General features: G+C 31.2%; 2 protein-coding genes across 2 annotated transcripts; both read left to right on the top strand.

Moving 5' to 3' along the window:
* Nucleotides 1-1,222: 1,222 nt before the first annotated feature.
* On the top strand, nt 1,223-3,813 carry LOC113860047 (IST1-like protein). The gene is given in 6 exon segments (XM_027492671.1): nt 1,223-1,314; nt 1,393-1,525; nt 2,312-2,415; nt 2,493-2,664; nt 2,792-3,093; nt 3,216-3,813. Coding segments are annotated over 6 exon segments (1,401 nt in total).
* A 7,295-nt stretch (nt 3,814-11,108) lies between these two features.
* On the top strand, nt 11,109-16,596 carry LOC113859390 (GDSL esterase/lipase At5g37690-like). Its single transcript, XM_027492179.1, has 5 exons — nt 11,109-11,352; nt 11,498-11,646; nt 14,192-14,434; nt 14,556-14,808; nt 16,361-16,596. The coding sequence occupies exons 1-5, from the start codon at nt 11,109-11,111 to the stop codon at nt 16,594-16,596; spliced, it is 1,125 nt and encodes a 374-aa protein (XP_027347980.1).
* The last annotated feature ends 5,951 nt before the right edge of the window (nt 16,597-22,547 follow it).

The raw sequence follows: 22,547 nt of genomic DNA, 5'->3' as shown, positions 1-22,547 counted from the left end.
AGATTAATGCTTCCTTGTTCTTTGTATTCAGGAATGATGAAAAGGAGTTTATAACTGAAAAGTTGTGACCTTTCTTGGAATAGAATTAAATTGTTCATTACGGATTATCTAGGAATAGAAATTTATAGTGATGTACTCTTGTTGATTTCTAAATTTAATACTGATCATCTTCTTGACTACCTAAGGAATTGAAAATCTAGAACTGATTTAGAACCAATCAACTAAAGAATTGATATTAGGTACTATAGAAAATCTGGCCATTAGATTGGATTGTATTCTAGGTTATATATATTTTTTAAGCAATAGTAAAGAAATAAGGGATTCTAAACTCAATCTACTTCTTAATTAATTAATTAATTTACAACTCATTTTTGTTTCCTTATTTAGTTACATTCTGCAATGTAGTTTCATTTATAGCCAATCTCTTACATTTGAATTTTACTCTTATTGTTAATTTAATTTTTCAACACTTACATTTTATTTTTACATTTTGCACATTATCTATGTTTTTATTTTATAGTTCATATTCTGTTTTACGATTCAATTAGTAATATTCTTGTAGTTTGGTACTTAACATTAATTTTAGTAGACGATAAAATATATTTTGTTACTGTAAACGATTTGATATACTTGCCAAATTGTTTATCAATCATGCTTATTTGTAGACATTTTTTTTCACTATGTTTGGGTAACTTGATATTATAATTCTAGAAATATAATTTTCTATAATTATCTTGTAAGTTGTAATTAAATGATGCAAATAAATTTTCCTATATTCTTTCTAATATTTTTTTTAGATTATTCTAAAAGTTTATATAATGTGTTAATACTTAAAATTACTTTTGTTTAATATGACTTTTAAAAATACTCTCATTTAATAATTATGACTCAAATTATATATAGAGAAAAACAAAATTGTATAAGCATGGCTTAGTAGGCAAGTCTCGCGAATCCCTAGTTTGGCGACGTGGCATTTTAAAAGTTGTCAGATTCCACGTATAAGGAAAGCCTCGCTGCATAGGATTCTAATCGAAGATTCATTCTGAACGCATTCTCTCCCATAACGGCTACATTTTCCCACAAAAAACGACAAACCCATTCATGCCCTTTTTTAGCACTCCTTTTTTTATCTCATTTCCTTTTCAGCAGACCGTTGCTCTTCTTCCCTTTTTCTTTCTTTCCCCCAAAAACCCTTCTTCACTCTCACTTGGCCATCCATCCCATGACGGTCGCAAGCGCTGCCTCCGCACGCACCAAGAGGCTCGTGAAGCTCACTCTCTCCCTCCTCCGCCTCGGCTTCAACTCCTCCAAATGGTACTCTTATCTTCTCTCGTTCTTATTCTCCAAACGACATTCAAATAACCAAAATGAATGCTTGTGTTGTTGTGGCAGCAAAACGGCAGCGAAGATGGCGGTGGCGAGAATCAAGCTGCTTCGGAACAAGAGAGAGGTTGTGGTGAGGCAGATGAGACGAGACATTGCTCTCCTTCTTCAGTCTGGTCAAGATGCCACTGCTCGTATCAGGGTATTTTATTTGCCACGTCACCTTCTCGCTTATTTTACTTTCTTCTTTTATATTATCTTCTTAGATTTTAAATAGTTTTGTGATTTCGTGGTTGGAATTTTTGGACTCAGCTTTTGCCGTTTCCTTTTATAATACCTTTTGGTTGAGTAGCTCCGGGTATTTGATTGATCGTGCTTGTTCCTTAGATCTTGTTTTACTGGACGAAAACGGTGACGTTTAGATAACATCATGCTTTGAATGTTAGTTTAAGACTTAGGGTGCATTTAGCAGAGCTTCTGACAGTGGCTTATAAGTATCCATAAGCTCATTTTAACTTATTTCAATAAAGGAATGTGAGTGAAACTTATCAAAATAGGTTCAATACGATAATCTTAGTGAATAAGCGTTTAATTAATTTATCCAAACGCGCCCTTGAAGTTGAAGGGAATGGGGGGGAATTCAGTAATTTTTAATTTATTTTCGGAAACTGAAAATTTGTAAAGCTAATGCTTGTTCACTTTTCATGTTATAAAGAAAGAGGACATCGTGTGAAATTGTAGCTAATGTAAAGATTGAAGAGAATAGGTTCCACAAGTAATTTTGTTGTGATTAATTATGATGGTTGTTTTTCTTTTGTGACTATGGTCTATGGTTAATGTCCATGGGTAGTGCTTCACATTCAAGGAGGTATGGTATGACATTTGCAAGTAGAAATTCATTAGATTTACCTTGAGGATGGTGCATAGCGATGTATCGGATGCCATTTTTCATTTTATAATTGGAATGGCTATTTTTGTGGCTTTCTAGGTTGAGCATGTCATGAGAGAGCAGAATGTTTTGGCTGCAAATGAGTTTATTGAGCTCTTCTGTGAACTAGTTGTTGCAAGACTCTCTATCATTGCAAAGCAAAGGTGAAGTATTGGGGAACTCGCTATTCCATTATAATAGTAAATACTTGAAATTCTGATGCTATTCCAACTTGTTCCAGGGAATGCCCAGCGGATTTGAAAGAAGGAATTGCTAGCTTGATATTTGCAGCGCCAAGGTGCTCTGAAATTCCAGAACTTGTGTCTCTTAAAAATATCTTTGAAAAGAAATATGGGAAAGATTTTGTATCTGCAGCTGTAGATCTTAGACCTAGCTGTGGTGTAAATCGTCAGGTAAACCGTCTTCAATTTTGCTGGTAGCCTTTTGATGCTTGCTTTGTTAGTAAACTACTAAATTTCTATTAATCCTCAAAAGTATTAATATTACTTATTAGTCCTTGTGAATTGAAATGAACTTTAGTTGATCGACAAGCTTTCAGTACGAACACCTCCTGGTGAAGTAAAATTGAAAGTGTTGAAGGAAATAGCTAAGGAACATCAAATTGATTGGGATACCTCAGAATCTGAGAAAGAACTTCTCAAGCCACCGGAAGAGCTAATAGTATGTTTTCTTTCTTGATCTCCCTTGCTTTCTTATGCTTTGACTCAAATTTTCATTGATAATTTGGTTCTTCTCTCCCATCAGGAAGGGCCACGCACTTTTGTCAGCGCCAGCAGCATACCGGTGAAGCCTTCAATAGATGTATCTGTGGAATCATATAAGCCAGCTACTAGGTGGTGATGCCATATATGTTTGTAGTTCTAATCAGATTCTACCTTTTTAGGTACGTGCATTATATTGCTATCTCCTTATGCAATAATAGAATTTTCTGATGATTCATCAGATTATCGGGTGGTGGAAAAACTGATGCCATGCATTTTGAAGATTCCAAGTCTGCTGCTGAAGCAGCAGCTGAAGCAGCTAAGAAAGCAATTGCTGCTGCTGAAGTGGCTGCTTATATGGCTATGAAGGACTATAATGAAGCCTGTCGACCATATTTTCCCAATGATAAGTTGTATAACTCAGGTGTTAACTCTTCAACCTTCCAATCAAATGATCTTGCAAAAAATACCCAGAACAACATAACTCATAAATTTACAACTGAGGAGAAAATGAACAGGTCTCACAGCTTACCAAGGTCTGATCATATGAACTGTGTGGATACATTGCCTACCCAATTGTGTGGTGGAAAGGATTACAGGAGACACAGCTACCATCCAACTTCTGCACATTCAGATATTAAGTTTGATGAATCAGATTGTGATGAAGAAATTGAAGCAGAAGAACCACCTGTTAATTTGCCACCTAATCGGCTTCCACCACCTGTGCCTTCATCCCTGGTTAAAAAGGATGGAAGCCTTCGAATTCATCCCAAATTGCCAGATTATGATGAACTTGCTGCTCGATTTGATGCGCTAAAATACAAAAAGTCACAACCCTGAACCCATTTAGCAACCGTTTACGAATCTTTTATTCTTAATTAATTTATATACAATACAATACATATAAGAATGATATATTTTGTTATATAGAGATATTTAGAAAGTTTTTGATGCTATATAATTTGGTATGTACGGCTGTCACAACATTATATTTGTTTATGATATATAAATTGTATTATTTTCTTCAACTTGATTATCAATAATATATTCTGTATGATATTTGAGATTGTATTTTTATATTATTTAATTTAATTTTGTTATATTACTTTTTTTCAAAACTATTTAATTCATTTTATGAAATTTTAGCATTTTTTATTTTATTTATTTATTTATTTTTAAGTTGTATAATTTTAATGCTAGATTTGCATTTTTTTAGATTGCATAACATTAATTTGAATTGCGACGACTCCTTAAAAGAAAGAGGAAGAGAGAAATAAAAAGAGATTAAAATATTTATTTCATTTCCAAAAGAAAATGGTAACTTCCTTTAGAAATACTTTTGTTTTTATTTGACTTCATTAAATTGATTTGATTTTACCTTTTAAATTTCTTAATCAATTCAATTCATTTTACCAAAATAGAAATTTGATTTTTTCTTTATTTTATCTAACTTATTCTTATTTAAGATTCTAGTCTGTTTTAAGTTTTTTTTTAATTTATTTTACCCTTATATTTATTCATCAGACTTCTTTTTTTTTTTAACTGAAATCTGAACACAACTTATTTTTATTATACTTCTTTTAATAATTTATTAAAAATGTATGTTTTATTTAACAATAAAAAAATCAAATTTTTTTTTTATACAACTTGATATTTAAACCTCGATTGCTTCTTTTCATGAACGTTTGCAGAATTGGCCGCGGAGCCAAAACAGCTTACAAGGCAATTATTCATCGCAAGTTGCAGATTTCATAATTAATGAATTTATATATTGAATCAGGAGAAAAGGAGAGAAACAATTTTCTATATTCATAAAAGGTGAGCATTATATGTTCATGTGATCATTCAATGTTATACAATGAAATCAATATATTTTATTCACCCTAAAAAATAAGTTCCTAAATTATCTTTTCATAAAGATTGTTTTTAATTATTAAATTTTTTTAATTTAATTATTTGAACTTAAATGATATAAAGTTAAATAAAACAAAATTTTAAATATAAAAGCGAATAAAATAGAAATAAAAATAGTGTAACCTTTGATAATAAACTAATCAAAGAGAATCTAAAGCGTATAGTTTCATTTCTACAATTTTTTATGTTCTTTTTTAAGATTAATTATAATTTTAATTTTCTTATAATTGTCAATCGAGTCATACTAAAGATATTAAACCCAATGGTCATGCATGTTAATAATATTTTTTCTAAACTATTACCCACAATAATCATGTAAGGTAAAAAAGGAAGAGAAAACATAAAGAGTCTATGAGTTGTTTATTTAATAACGATTGAAGAGAAATATTGATTTGACTCACTTAATCTTTTGTCTCATTTTATCCTATAGAACTATTACCTATGTGTGGTACATTCGCTAATGACCTAATTAATTATGATATATTAAACATACAAAAATAACACAATAGGGTAAACACCAATTAATGAAGAAAACGTGAAATTATTATTAATAAAAAATTTCTCATAAAGTTATGCAAAGTGTTACCATTTCCTTAGCTATGGATTTAGTCAAACATAATATAAAAGGAAATCAAAACAACACTAAACAAATCCATTGAACTTGAAGAGTAAATGCAAACTAGAAAAATCTCTCATAGATAAGAGACGACGAGAGTTCTTGATCCGACGCACTTCCAAAGCTCAAATAGTCTTTAGCGATTGGGCAGTAGAAAGGTTAGAGATGTGAAAGAGATATGATAAAGGTGTGGAAGGGATGAGATGCCAAATGTGAAAGGTGAAAAAGATGCCTAAATCGCTCCCCTTGAGGTTCTTTTATAGGGTTTAAAAACTCTAAAATTGCTTGAAATTTGGGCTTTCTACAGGTGAGCACATTCGTGAAAGACCATAAGTACGACCGTGCATGTAGTCGAAGCACTCCCGTGCTGGCTGTTATGGTCTGGGTGTGCTGACTGTAGCAAAGCCCTATTTTTCAATCAATTTAGGCCTAAAATATACCAAAAATTGAACTTAGCCTTCTCATATTAATCTGCACAATAATCATAGAAATTAGTGCAAAAATCAAGTAAAATAATGATCATTCATCAAAATATAAGTTATAAAAATATGTCAAAATATCATTTACCACAAAAAGGCATATTTCCTCCTACATATTAGTGATTGCGGTCATGCATTCTTTCATGACTCTACAAGAATTTGTTCTCACCATGAATAGACCCCTATTCATATTGAAATCTATCTCAGCCTCAACTGAGATAATTTAATCGTTGTACATGCACATCTATATTCTAACACTTTTTATAAGTGACAACTTTATTAGGTTTGTCATGACACACAAATGCAAGAGACATTTTTGTGTCTAACAATTACAATGCTAAGTGTGCTAAACGAAAAATATACTAATGCCTATATAAAGAGGAAATTCTCTTAGTCTAAGTATGCAATCTTACAACCTTATATCTTTACCCTAGCCAAATTTCCACCAACTTAGGTGTTAGAGTGTTACATGTAGAAACACAACCCTTTGGAGATCCCAAAACACCGTGAGAAGCTACCTTCAACCTTCAAAACCACCAATATAAGAGCTCAAGCCAACCCCATATTTATGGTAGTAATCATTGGCGTTGTCCATAGAAACTGGTAAAACTATTCTCAGAACTACTATGGAGAAATACCTCATACCAATAAGAAATACTTGTAAAACAATCAAGATTCACTTAGGCTTAAGTTAAAGGTTCACCCTGGCCAAGGTGTGAAAAGCACCAAAAAAAAAAGAAAAGCCTTAAGATTCACCTTGGCCTAGGCTGAGAGATCACCTTAGCCTAATCTTAAGGTTTACCTTGGCCTAGGCTTAGAGTTTACCACAACCAAGGCATGAAGAGCATAAGAAATGATCCCCAAATTCACCTTTGTTTAGGTGTGAATAACACCAAAAAGGTTTGAACATTCACCTTAGTCTAGGATCAGGGTCACTTCGGCTAGGATGAGAAGAACACCAAGAAAAGGCCTCAAGATTCACTTTAACTTAGGCTTAAGGTTTAACCCAACCAAGGTGTGAAGAGCACCAGAAATGGCCTCAAGGTTCACTCCAGCCAAGGAGTGAAGAGGACTATAAAAGGCCTTGAGTTTTCCCTTGACTTAGGCTTATGATTCACCCTGCCAAGGTGTGAAAAGCATCAATAATGGTCTCAAGGTTCACCTCAGCTTAGGCTCAGGATTCACCCTTACCAAAGATGTGAAGAGCACTCGAAAAGGGCCCACATCTTCACCTCAAGCAAGATGTGAAGAGCACTTGAAAAGGAACTCAAGGTTCATTGCAACCTAGGTGTAAAGAGCATTAGAAAAGGTCTCAAGGTTCATCTTGGCTCAAGGTAGGGTTCCCCTTGGCCAAGGTGTAGGAGCACCAAAAAAGGCCTCAAGAAGCACCTGGGCCAAGGTGTGAAAAACACTCAAAAAGGGTCTCAAGAATCATCTTAGCCTAGGTGAAAAGTGCATTGAAAAAGGCCTCAAGATTCACCTTAGCCAAGGTGTGAAGACTACGAAATTTACCTTGACTTAGGTGTGAAAAGTACTAAAAAGGACCTCAAAATTCACCTCTCCCTAAGCTCAAGGTTGACCTTGGCGAAGGAATGAAGAGCATAAGAAAAGGCCTCTAGATTTATCCTGGCCTAAGCTCAAGGTTCACCTCGGCCAATGTATGAAGAGCTTTAGAAAGGACCTTAAGATTCACTTTGACTTGAGTGTGGAGAGAAAAATAAAAGGCTTGTAGGTTCACCAACCTAGGCTCAAGGCTCACCTCATCCTAAGTGTAAAGAGCATCTAAAAAGGCCTTAGGTTTTACCTTGGCCTAGGTTCAAGGTTCCCCTCAATAAAAGCTCAAGGTTCACCTTAAACTAGGTTCAAGTTTCACCTTGGCCTAAGAACATTACAATTCCTTTGGGCAACACTTAAAAACCAAAATCATATTACACCTTACTCCTCTCATCTTAGTATTCCTCCTTTGTGGCAAGCCCGACATAAAGGACAAATGGTCAAACATGCAAAATCATTGTCGCTCTCCCTAGGTCCACCATAAAAGGCAGATCCCTCAAACATACCAACAATTACAGCCATGCACCCATAATGGTTTATACTCATCATGGATAGACCTTATTCAGATGAAGTCCATCTTGGTCTCATTCGAGATAACCTAATTTTTGCACATGTATATCCATGTTATGACACTTTTGATAAGTGACAATTTTATCAAGAATGTCATGACTTAGCGTACAAATGCAAGACACATTTCATACCTAATGGTTACAATGTCAGATGTACTAAACAACAAATGTGCTAATACTATATAAAGAGAGAATTCTCTAAACCTAGTAATGCAATCTTACAACCTTATACTCTTACTCTAGACAAATTTCTACTAACTTGAGTGTTAGAATATTTCCTACAGGAACACCTCCCTTTAGAGATCACTAGAACACCTCAAGAAGCTACCTTCAACCTTCCAAACGACAGTACAAGAGCTCAAGCTAACCCCAGATTTCCAATACTAATCATACACTATGATGTAAAAACCATAATTTGTTTAACATATTACAAAATAAGCCTGTGGGTGGACCTAAGTTGAGGATTTTTTACATCTACATTGAATTAGCAAAAAGAAGTGGGATGTTGTTTAAGAAGGATATTTCAAGGTGATTTTGGCCTAGGGCAGGTTCCTTACTAACGACATCAATAATTGATGTGTTGAATTTGAATAATTTACAAAGCATATGTAAACAACAATGACAAGTGCACCCATCATTTTAATAAGTATAAATAGAATTATCGTTTTTATGAGGACTGAACCAATTAGTCAATAATAGTTCTTTAAATATTAGATTATGTATAGAAGAAAATAAAATTGTAAATTAACTTAGTAAAAGTTATTTAAAATATTTACAATTAAGGAGATTAATGTTGCAAGATTAATATGCAAAAAAAAAAAGAGCAATGAATATAGAATAATGGAATAAATGTAGAAAGATGCATATGATTCAAAATAATACAAAATAAATACAAAACAATATAACATAACAACAAACACATGAACACTGTTGCATAGAAATTTTTATAAATCTTACTTCATGCAGAATAAATGTACATTTTAGTATTCACACAAGGATTGAATGATCTTTGATTACATTGACAACATTGTAACTTTAACCTCTATATCTAGATAGCTAGAACAACAATGAAATTCAGTTTAGGTTAGATATAAAACCAGCGTGTCTATTGTGAATTACACTTTCAATTAATCCATAGGAAGCATTAAATGCATAAATGAATTATATATGCAAAACCAAAACAAAAACAACAAATTTCATTCAGTTCTCTAGTTCTCTAGTCTTCTTTATACGATCCAAATTACTTGTGTAATAAAATCTGATGCTCAACACTCTACCCTAGTTTCTAGTTAGAGAAACCTATTGTCTTAGCAAAATTCAACTAATAATAGCATGTGCAACAAGAAATATTAATAACCACAATGCAACTTCATCCTTGTGTCTAAGAAATGCAAAAGTAAGAAGACTTTACTCTAAATTTAAATATTAAACTAATATGTCTATTGTAATTAATGATACAATCATACAAGTGAACTAAATCAATTGATGTATCAAGAAAATGAATAATCCTTTGCAAAGTCCTAGAAAATCTTAATTGAATACAACTAGAAAAAAATTACATAAACTTTAATCTAAAATTCATCCTAGAATCATTTTGAAACACAAATGTCTAAACAATACAATACATAATGATGATATAAGAAAATTTTATAGAGAATTTGGAAAGACAAAAAAAAGTCTCCCAAACCTCTAACGGAGAGAAAATCTAAAGCTAAGAAAATTCTTAAAATGATGATATGAGATTAGATCTAAGATTTATCCCAAGATATCTAAAAATTGGCCCCCAATATTTATAAACTTCATAGTCATGATAGGTGTTGGGATGCTGGAATGGGTGTTGGAACACTTTGAAGCCTTTGTTTAACATTTTGCAAGGGAAAATAAGCATGCAACACTGAAAGCCGATGTTGAAACGCACGTTAATCTCAAGCTACTCAAGCTATGGGTGTTTTAACACTGGAATCCAGCATTGTAATGTTTGGTTGTTTGCTGAGTTCTATTTTTCTGTAAATGGACGTTAGAACGCCCAATCTGAGTGTTGGGATGCCCATCCTCTTATCCAATTTTTGTAATTTATTAACTTCTTGAAGGAATTATTCATTTTAAATTGTTTTATAAAATAGAAAAAGTACAAATTAATTTAATTTATAATAAATTTATTTAAAAATTTAATTATTTAATAATTTGAATAGAAATCATATAATTTCTAATTTAAAATTTTAAACAATATTTTAATTAAATTTTGTAAATTAATCTAAAATATATAGTAAAATAAGGTTAAATTTTAGTTTAATGGTCAGACCTAAGTATTGAGCGCGGTCTAAATACTTGATCCTAGTAGTTTCTGGAGGTGGATGAAAGTTGATGATTTCTTACGATACTTCAAATTAGCTTGATCAGTAATGTTTTTACAAGAAATACTTTGATATTCAAGTAAGAGAAAATTCTCTCTTTATAAAAGATTAATGGTACAAGGAGTGAATTTGTCATCTTCTACACCTGGTGTTGGTGTTGTAAGTGTCAAGTATGTATGGGATGTTTTATTACTTAAGCAGTGTAATATGATCCGTCCAATAATGCGTGCGTGATGATTTGACCACTTGAGTTACAGCTAAGTATGATATAAACTGGAAAAATAAAAAAAATTGCTTTTAAATAAAAATAAACGGGTATTACGAAACGCTAACTTTAACCTGTAATTCCTTGGATTTTGTTCGGGAACAAGCGTCTGCAGCGCCTCGTTTAGATTTCATCACTCTGAATAGAATTCATCGCCTAAAGCTACTAAATTTTGTAAAAGTAGAAAAGATCATTCTGTTCCAGAACCGAATGGATCTTTGTACAGCTAGCAATTATAAGAATAGCCCATTTGACAACAACACTCGCATATTTGTGTAGTCCACTTCTAGCTATATATTGGTAGCGAGTGACCAAAGCATGCACCAAAACATCAATCTTTGAACTGAAAAATAGGCATATAGCAATTCCCTCTGTGGTTAAGTGATGGCTATGTTATATCTCTTCGTAGCCATATTTCTGGCTATGGTTGGGTCGTGTTTGAATTGGAACACTGAATCAGCGGTACCTGCAGTTTTCCTGTTTGGAGACTCGACTTTAGATGTTGGTACCAACAATTTTTTGAATGATTCACAGTCCAGAGCTGATATGCCATTTTATGGGATTGATTTTCCTAACAAAAACGCCACTGGGAGGTTTAGCAATGGCTATAACACTGCTGATCGCATTGGTATTATTAGCCCCTTCTTTGATCATTACTTAATTGAACAAAACTTGTTATTATATATCAAACTTTTACTTTATGAAACCATATTACAGTTCTACATAAATGCTTATATATCAACCACACTAATGTTCATTTTCTTTTTCATCAGTGAAATTACTAGGATTTGACGAGAGCCCTCCTCCATATTTCTTTCTACTCAACAGTGATACAGAAAATTTCAAGAGCCACATCCTTAAAGGCGTCAATTTTGCTTCAGGAGGATCAGGGATCCTGCCCGAGACAGGAAAACAAAACTATGTAAACTCTGTCTCCTTTTACCACTTCTACCCACCTCTTTGATACTAAGAAGAAGAAGAAAACTCTCTTTTTTTAACAAGGAAGCAGCAAGTCCTTTAAGTAGATTTACTCCGTCAATTCTTCAATACAAAATAAATTACTTATCAACAGTGTTTGCCTTTATTTATTAATAACAATATTTAAATCAAGTTTCCTTTATTTTTGTAATCAAAATCTTGAATTAATAATGATGTAAAAACATTATTTTTAATTCAGTAACTATTTTAATAATGTATTTAATATTAACAAAAATATCTGTCATTATTTACTTGAGACTTTGTACTAATTAAGGACTTGTTTGAACTAGGTTCAAGTTTTTAATATTTGATTTTTAAATGTAAATAAATATGTTTAATCAGAATGAAGTTAAATTGATTTTTAATTAGTTTCAAAATAATCTTGCTCAATTTCTAGAATCAAATAAAAAAAATTTAGTTGCTAATTTTTAGTTGTAAAAATAATTGATTCAATTGATCTAAATATCCTAATCTTGTTATCATTTTTATCACTTTCACATGTTAAAATTGTTATTGCAATAACTACTTATCAACTATATAGTTACTATTATTATTATTGTCACCACCACTATTGTATTATTGTTATTACCTTCTCAATTATTGTTGTAACAATTATCACATCTATCATCATTAATTATTATTACTATAATCATTTTACCACTACATGGACTATTATTTGTTACTATGTTCATTATTATCTCTTATCATTCTAATCACTTATCATCATCTTCATTTGTGATATTACCACTGCTAATTGACATCATTATAATTACCCAAAATTATTAACATTGCAACAATGTAATTACTAAAAACACCCTTATCATTGTCACATCCACAACTATTGTCATAACTAATTACTACTATTGTCACAATTATTATTATTATTATTATTATCATGATCATTATCATTAGTTACAACTTTCATGTATTATCCATTGGTTGTTCTTATTACTATTATTGTTGTTGCTATCACCATTATTATCGTGCTACTATTACCTTCCTTTTCAACACCATTACCACCCTCATTAATTACCACTAGCATGATCACTTATCACTATTGCACTACAACTATGATCATTACTATTCTCAGCATTATCATGATCTTTCATCGTTACTACCATCCTCACTAATATCATCGTCATAACCATCATTACTATAATTTGTACTACTTTTATAATTATTTCTCCTAACTATTTATTACCATTGATTATCACTATTGAAATCATCTACAACCCACTGATGCACTACTACTACAACTACTATTATCCGTTTGTAGGCTCGGTTTTGAGGGTAGTTTAGAGGTGCGATCGCCTAGGGCCCAAACTTAAAAGAGGGCTCAAAGTAAAAATCGTGTCCTACTTTTACTTGAAAATTTTTTTTAACTCTTACAGTTTGTAGTTAGAAAAAATAGAAAAACACAAAAAACTTTTTAATTGTTCGCACCTCACTTGTTATAAATGTAGCCGACTCATTGACTTCTGTAGACTCAAAACTTTATTTAATTCCAAAATTTTACTATTCTTAACATTAAATCTCATGGAGAATTTTAGTTTTTTTTCCAAAAAATTAAATAGTTATTGAGTTTGTCAAATTTGCAGATTGTTATTTAAATGTTTTAATCAATTATAGAATTTTTTTTACGATCACAGTGATTATATCATCAACTGAAAGAAGTTTTTTAAAGTTAAACAAAACCTACCTAAGGTCATCAATGTTACAAGAACCGTTAAATGGTCTCACAATTTTATCAATCGATAAAGAATTTTTTAAAAACATTAATGTTAATGTTATCATTAATGATTTTGCATCTCAGAATGCTCGTAGAACTCATTTTTTATGATCTTCTATGTTTTTGTAGTTAATTATAACATAAGAGTTGATTGAATGAAAGAATATTTTTTTTATAATTTTATTAGAAAAAAATTATAGTTACTTAAGAAAAAGTATTATTTTAATAAAATTATTAATATATAATTTTATTTTGTTTATTGCATTTTATAATTTTTTATTTTGCCTACGATCTCAAAAAGGTTAAGAACGGCCCTGTCCGTTTGTTATAATCATAAAATTAACTATGTAGTGAATTCTTTGTATATTTTAGATTTAAAAAATTAGAATCAAAAAATCATAAAATTAATTTTTTTTAAAAAATTTGAAAACATAAAACTAAAAAAGCACCTCAAACATGTTGTATTCATCTAAATTTGGTCATAGTATTGATTATTTGATTTTGAAGCATAATAACAAATTGGATATAGGTTAGATCTATAAGTGAGGGAGGCAATACAGCTCTATACTTTTTAATGTGTTGTTAACCCACTAACGCTGGGAATTTATATTTTAATTGTTCAAATATTATCAGATCAAGAGACAATATTGATTGGAAAAGAAAATTAATTTTTTTAAAACTATTTTGTTGTAATGAAGTTGAACAATATATGCAATTTTACCGGCAACCAAACTAAAATAACTATGATGTGTTGAAACAGATCGATGTAGTATCGATGGGAGATCAGATCCAACAATTCAAAACTGTTCACGACAATATCTCACAATATCTAAATGGCTCTGCAGAGGCCACAATTAATAAATCTCTCTTTCTTGTAAGTGCGGGAAGCAACGATATATTTGATTTCTTTTTCTTCAATATAGATAAGAATCCTGGTAAATCCACACTAAAGGTGCTGGAATTCATCTCTAAGCTAATGAGTAATTACCAAGCTCATCTCAAGGTATGTCACCTCACACTTTTCTCTTGTTTTTGTTGAATAGTAATTGATATTTGATACTTAATAACTAGTGTGTAAGAAACTATCTATATTTATTTTCCTTGTACATTGTCTTACATCGCAGAATCTCTACGACCTTGGAGCTAGAAAATTTGGCATATTAAGTGTTCCTCCTATAGGTTGCGTCCCAATTCTCTCTGCCTTTGCCGATCCAAGTACTCATTGTGTCAACGAGATTAATGATGTTGCTCAAATCTTCCACGTGCAATTAGATAGAATGCTACAAAATTTGAGCTCAGAGTGCCCAGGCATGAAATACTCACTTGGAGATTCATATAATATTACCTTTACCATGATAAATAATGCTGATTTACTTCGTAAGTTTCTGACACTATTCCAGGAAAAAGGATATACCTTTGGTTTAATTTCATACATCAATCGTCATGTTTGGTTTGACTCGTTGATTAATTTGTTTATGAACGAATAGAAGGAAAAATATATAAGATAAATTTAGTAGTGTTATACAAACACGCCATAAATTTGTTTTCAAGACTAAATTTTCAGAGAAAAGGTTAACGGGAAAGGTTTACAAAATTTGTTTAGTTTATCATTTAAAATTCAATAAATTCCATTTTAAAAATTTTAGAGTACATCTAAATTAGTTTCATAGTGCAATTTTATCTTTTTATCTTAGAAATCATTCGACAGACTATGAGATTGTCATTCATCAATTACTTTTAGTTTTTATTATTTGGAAATATTAACTCTCAGTTGTGAATTACTAAGTAGTTACGTTAAATAACATGTGGATACTTATGAGACTTAAAATCAGTGTTGTGCCTTTACATTTTGAAAGAACAAAAGTTGCTATAAAATGTTATGTTCGATAGTGTTTTTTTAGAGTAGTCTGATATCTCCCTGATTTTGTAGTAAGTCACAATAATTTCAAAGGGTTTATTGTTTGAGTTTGTTAAGGCTGCATTAACTTGGAGAAATAGGTACAAAATCCTAATTATTTATGCTCTGTTAGTTTTGCGTGAAAATTAATGGACAGAAATTAATTGGATTGGAAAAGGGATGAAAAAAATGTTTTAGCGTTTGGATGTTTTGTTTTCTTGTGATGGCAAGGGGAAAAATTGATGGGGGGCCTAAACCTGTACTTCTTGAATAAAAAATTGCGATTTTCAACTGTTTCTGTGGACTGTTACATTTTTTTTTTCTGCCTTTAATATTGTTTATTTTTAAAAATATTTTATATAATATAGTATTCAAAATGTTAAAATGTATATTTTTTATTAAGAAAAATATTACGGTAAAAAAATATCATTTTATAATTATATTAACTTTGTATAGCTTTTATAAATAAATTTATAATACAAATTAATTTTTCACTCACTTTTGAGAATGTTTGGTTTTCAATTCATATTTTTAAATTTAGATATTATAATTCTCAAAATATACTCCTTTTATATAAGATATTATTTAAATATTAATATAATTGTTAAAAATAGACTTAAAAAGGTAAATTTTTGAGAAATTTTCACCAAACAAAATGTATTCCATCGACATAGAAATGAAATTTCCCTTGCCTCCGTTCCTATAGACAAGAATAAAAATTGTCTCAATATGATGATAACATAAACTATTTTGTAGATATAAATTATATTTACTAATATTCTGTTGTAACCCCGTACCAATCATGAGATTGGACATTCCTAACTTTAAAATCATTTGATAACTTTGAACTGTCATCCCAAAAGCATAAATAACGTTACTAAGGATTTCTTGTCTAATGCATGCGAGACAAAAGAAAAGCAAGTGCTTAGCTACGAGTGAGGTTCATGTTTATGAGTACATATCGAGATAAATAGCATTTCTTCCTTATAACGTTTCTTTGCTAAAACGGTATAATTTGTTTTGTTTGTGAAGATTTGGATAATGTAACATCAGCATGCTGTGGAAATCAAACGTTCCTTGTTAGTGGATTGATTGGAGTCCCATGCAGCCCTAATGCCACTGTGTGCGAGAATCACAACAACTACTTGTTTTGGGACCAGTTCCATCCCACGGAGTACGTTTCTACTCTTGCTGCCTCTATGCTCTATAACAATGGGAGTGAATTTGTAACACCCATTAATTTTAGACTACTGGTTGAGGATTCATGATCCATTTTCCATCGATCTTCACCAATTGGATTTTATAATCCAAAACTAAATACCTAATCAATAAACATCCAAGACAGCGAAAGCTATAGTCTTAAAGAACAAACTTTTTTTTTTTTTGGTTTATAACCTAAAATGTGCGTCATATGTAAATTATTTTTGGATGAATAGAACTATAAATAAGTTAATAAATTATTTAACAACCATAGCATTTTGTGGTTGAGTGATAAATACAATATTTTTTTTTATAATGTATCTACTTGTCGAAAATGGCGAAATTGAATAGTCACAAAATAGCTGTCATTTATTATCAGTTTAATATTGAATCAATTAGTTTCTGTGGTATATTTTTTAAGAATAATTGAATTATTAATATAAATATTTTTAGTTTTCACTAACAAAATGATATATTATATTAACAAATTATTTTGTTAGCAAAAAACATTAATATATACTATTAATTTACTGAATTATTTTATAAGAAAAAACTTGTATTGTTTAAAAATCATGTGCATCATCATAATATTTTTTAATAACTTTGGTCCTAATATTTTTTTGCCACCGTCTCAGTCTTCTAAAGATTGTGTCTAAAAATTAACTTCGCAAAAATTAAACCTCTTTCTAAATTAAAAATCTCTGAAAAATTCTTTTTTCTCTAATTTTATCTTTCGTGTAGATCTTTCTCTTTTAAGACTTAATTTGTCTATGACTAATATGATAATATTTTAAATCTTCTAGAGATTAGTTAAGTGATAAAATTTTTAAAGGAATAATAATATGATAACATTTTAAATTGTTGACGGACTAACCTGATCAGTGACCAAAAATTTTATAAAGCATCGTACAATAACATATAATTTAAGAGGAATGAGTATACATGTGAATATCTAATTTTATTTGAGTTTGTATTTATTTTTTAATTAATTTTGTTTTACTTTGGTTTATCTACTATTAAGTGCATTTTTTTTATTATTTTAGTTATTTATTAATCTTTTATTTTTATTTTATCTTATTGTTACAGTACAAAAAGAAATATAGCTCTTCTTGTTTTATTTAATAATAAAAATATCAGATCAGAAAATCGAAAAAAGTAAAATGAGAGGCGCTGACGATTCGAGTTTGATTTCTTCCCACCATTCACGATGATAAGACGTCCTATAAAACGGGAAGAAAGGAACACACAGAAACATATATACTGAGCAATAAGAAAGATATAGTGTTGTTATTGTTATTATTTGTTAAGTAAATAATTAATTTTAGCCCTTAGTTATTTTAATTTTGCATCATGAAATGTTTATGGTCTAAGGGTTAGAGGGTCCGGACCTCTTTTCTTTTTTCTTAAGAATATGTTTGGAAAAAGATTTTTCGAGAAAAATAGAGGAGAGGATATTTTTTAAATTTTAAATTAAAAAATATATATTATTTATAATAAAATATATATTATTAATACATTAAATTTTTGTTAATATATTAATTTTTATTTTTTATTTTAAAAAATATTAATTTTAAATATATTTATTTAAAATATAAATTTTGTTTTGCCTTCTCCTCTAAAATTTTCCTTTTCAAACAACTCCTAAATATATCGGATTGGTTTATCATAAAAGAGTGATTTTAATGGCTTTTTTGATTTTAGACCGTGAAGTTTAATAATTACAAAAATTATGTATCTTTTTTTAAAAAATAACCTAAAATAAATTGGTCTGAAGATGAGTTTTGTTGATAAATTTGGGACAATTTAAGTCCACTGCTTTGAGAGATCAATAAAATCCGAAATTCTGATAAAGAAAGCTTAGGTTATTTTTTTGGTGAGTAGTGTTATAAGTTTAAAACAACAGAAAAATAAACAGGAATTATCAATATTGTAAAAAATTATAAATTACGCATTGATTAAAATTCAAATGTATTGGATTTTATCGCACAAAATTTAGGTAATATACATACATTTAAGTATTTATTAATTTATAACATATAACACTTAAAAAAAGTTATACATTAATGTTATAAATTAATATAAATATATATTATTTATTTATTTAACAAATATAAATTAAAAATATAATTTAATAAATATAAAATAAAAGTGTAGAACATGAATATAAAATCAAATTACATCAACATTACGAAATTATGCAATAAAATAAAGGATAACGATGCTAAAAACATAATAACAAATTATAAAAAAACAATTAGAATAAAAACAAAGAAATTACATAATAAATAAATAATTAATAAAGTGAAATTAAATATACTATAATTATAAGAATAAAAATTTACATGATACATAAATCAAATTTAATTATTTATTATTATTATCACTATTCTTTGGAGTTAATCAATAAATAATATTAAAATAATTAAATTTAAAGAAAAAATAATAAGTAATATATATATATATATATATATATATATATATATATATATAAATGTAAAAAATATGATGTAAGTTGAGTCATTAATAATAAAACAATTATTGCTTAAAAAAATAAATTAGCCTCAAACTAGAAAGAGAAAGAGAAAGATAGGTTAGAGCAAAAAAAAAAAGAGAGTCTAACACACGTCAATAACAATTTTAGGCAAATAGATAAGTCCAAAGTGTAAAAGAAATAAAAAAGAAAAAAAGAGGTAAACAAAAATAGCTCAAATTTTATTTTTGGAACAAATTGCTAAACCCAAAACTATTTCTAAAATAAAATAAAATTAAAAAAAATATAACCAACCGAAAATTATAAAGAAAATAAGGAAACTGCACCTTAATTTGATTGATGCGTGCTTGTTCTCAGATTTAGATCGCCTGTAGTTTTGGCGAGAATTGCAATCTCTTCTTCTTTCTGCGTATTTTGACTTAAACGAATCTAGATTTGCTTAAGTGAAAATATGAAGGAAAAAGAAGATGTTTTTTTCTCTTTCGTTCCTCTGGCTCCCTCTCTTCCTCTCTCTCTTTCACCCACCCACTCAGCCTCTGCTCCTCTCCCACCTAACCCCTCTCCTTTTCCTCTTTTTCTAACCCAGTTATCCTCTTCCTCCCTCACTTAGTCCCTTTCTTCCCTCCCTTTCCCCATTTCTTCTTCCTTCAGCCTCACCCAATCTCTTTTCCCCTCTCTCCTCATCTAGCTCTCTTCCCCTTCACCTCCACTCATCCCCCTCCTCTTCTCTCCTTATCCAGCCCTTTTCACTTTCCTCTATTAGCCTTCTTCTTCTCTCCCTCTCCCTTGTATTCTTGCCTCTATCTCCCTCTCAGCCTCATTTTCTCTCTTCTTCTTCTTATTATTTTGCCACTCTTTCTGGTTTAAGCTAAATTCGCTTAAGCGAATTTTGTTGGCTTAAGCAAAATTTGTTTAAGTAAATTTTTTTTGACTCAAGCCAAAATCATTTTTTATCAAATTTGTTTAAGCAAATTTTGTTTCGCTTAAGCGAATAGAAAATCGCAGCCTACAATTTATGCCAAAATTGTAAGCGATCTAGATCCGCTTGTTCTTCTGCTAGCACTCTTAAACTTCTTTCACTTCAATCTTAAATTAACTTGAATATAATAATAAAATAATACTAATAAAATATTGGAAAAAGAAAAAAAAAGGCTATATAATTAATGAACGTTCGTAACTTTCTATGTCTACCATTTGATTGTTTTCTCACACCCATTGTACAACGGGTTTAATCTAGAGGAGATATCAAACACAACATAAACTTTATGTATAAAGAAAAATACCTTGATGTGATTTAATTTTACAAGAATGTCTAGCTCTCGGTCATATGAATAGCAATAGAGGGTGAAAATTAAATTTATGATGTAATTTCTCTTTTTATTTCTGATTTTTTTCTTTTTAGTATTCTTTTTTTCCTCCAAAACAATTAAGGACATGTTCCCCGCCCCCACTATGGGATCGGAAGGATGCATTAGCCAGAATTTCATCAACTAGCAATACCTTCCTTTTAAGTTGCGACGGCATTGACACATCTCTATTATGATCCCTAAGGTTTTTTTAGGGGAGTCTATGGAAATCGTGCTTTTATGTATGTTTCCTCCTTCATCACCTCGACTATTTTTCACAGAGCGTGCCCTCCGAAGAGATTCACGGCATTCACCCTCTCTTTTTCAATACAAGTTTTGGATTGAAAATGGTCTGCTTGTGCTGTCCCAATTGTCTCCTTACTCCTTGATTCTAGATTTTTTCAAATCAATGCGTCTAATCTAAACGGGTCTGATAGATTCAACCCATCTCTAACCACCTCTTGCAACGGACAAGGCCTTGCTATTGGGCCTCCCCTCTCCACATTTTTTGAAGGTAACCACCATCGAACCCGTATCATCAGCACCACCAGCCCCCAAACCCTCATCCATCAAGCACCTTTTTACTGACACTGACACTTTAATTCTAATCACAGAATCAACCAAATAATCCTTACCTTCGATATTACCGTGCAACACACCTTCCTCCTCACTAGAATAGTTATCCAAGACCTCCAACTCCATTGAACCAACCTCAGATAAGTCATTGCCGTCCTCAGAAGAGTTAGTTATGCCTTCCTCTATTGCGGCTACAACATCACAGGCATGCTCTTCAAGCATGACTATTGAGTAAAAACGATAATTAACTTTCACTGTAATGTTTTGCTTGATAAGCTCAGCAATGGTAGTACCTAACTTACGAAAGAATAATTCACCCCAAGCATGCAAAGGGACCCCATAACAATGTACCTAAGTCACCCTCCGCAAAGCTATCATACTTGGGTGTCACTCCCATAGATCATAGAACCATTTGTCCCACCATAATTTGTTGAGCGATGTTGTATCCTCTAAATATACCCCTGCATCAGATTCCATCAACACCATGTTGTCACCCATGGCCGTGAGATTAGTATCTAATATATCTTCCAGTAGGAGAGCCCCTCGCATACTTTTCAAATCTTGTTTTCTATTAAGGCGCCCGACCATAGCACCTCTACACTCCTCAATCTGCCCCTCATCCACCTCAAATTCAAGGTGAGCCCAAGGTTTCTTCTTTTCCACCCACTTTTGTCCTGTGTGTGTCTCATCTAGATGGAATGCTTTAAGCTTGTCCGCATACGTATTACCTGACGTCTTTGTAGCCCTAGTGACAAAGGAGTGCCTCATTTCATCACCCTCCGTAAACACCATTGGATCCACAGTTTTCTCTCTTGCATGTCTCGTTAAGTTGATAGACAAGCGCATCCTTCCAATGACAATGGATCTAAGCTTAGCCTCCAAACTCTTAGCATTCATAACATCCACAAAGCGCACAAAACCAAAGTGACATCCTAGTTTGTCACTCTGTTGTGGTATGAAAACATCAACCACCTTTCCTCATCGTTGAAACACCCGCCACAAACTCGAGACACCAATAACAAGTGAAAAATTTGTAAGAAAGTAAGACGTGAATTATTAAGAACTTTCCCAAGATGCCCACCAAATTTACCCCCTTGTCTATACTTCCGTTCCACCATTGAATTCTTTAGCTCTCCTCCCTAAATCAATATTGTTGTCTTTGATTAGATCTGTGTTGCAGATCGTTGAATTTCAATTTCGTACCCCGATCAATTACGAGACACCACATCGACATGCTCCAACTCATGCCTCTGCCACTACCATTGTGCGTGACAAACCAATGAGACCGAGAGGGTCAATAGATGATGATGCGACAAAGGAGATGGGTTCAAAGAGCGGCGCACTGGGTGTGGGAATAATAGATGAATTTCCCAAATTGAGTTTGAGCAAAGTAGAAGCCACCTTTGTGACGATTCACTCAAAGCTTTGGGTTCCCACTTCACTGGGTCAAGACGTGAATCTATGCCTCAACCTTGGTAACCATTCCCAACACAACATTTATTATATTTTAGTTTTTTAAAAATATTTTTTAATTTTAAATAATATTATCAATACTTATTTAACGTTTTATTATACTGCATCACATCTTTCTTATTTGTTTTTATCT

Source organism: Abrus precatorius, unplaced genomic scaffold (assembly GCF_003935025.1).
Source record: "Abrus precatorius isolate BTA unplaced genomic scaffold, Abrus_2018 Scaffold2, whole genome shotgun sequence".
NCBI lineage: Eukaryota > Viridiplantae > Streptophyta > Magnoliopsida > Fabales > Fabaceae > Abrus > Abrus precatorius.
This window is presented reverse-complemented; position numbering and strand designations above follow the sequence as displayed.

Coding starts and splice junctions, on each gene's coding strand:
- LOC113859390 (XM_027492179.1), top strand. CDS start 11,109: ATGGCTATGTTATATCTCTTCGTAGCCATATTTCTGGCTATGGTTGGG. Junction 11,353..11,497: donor TAACACTGCTGATCGCATTG/GTATTATTAGCC, acceptor CTTTTTCATCAG/TGAAATTACTAGGATTTGAC. Junction 11,647..14,191: donor AGACAGGAAAACAAAACTAT/GTAAACTCTGTC, acceptor GTGTTGAAACAG/ATCGATGTAGTATCGATGGG.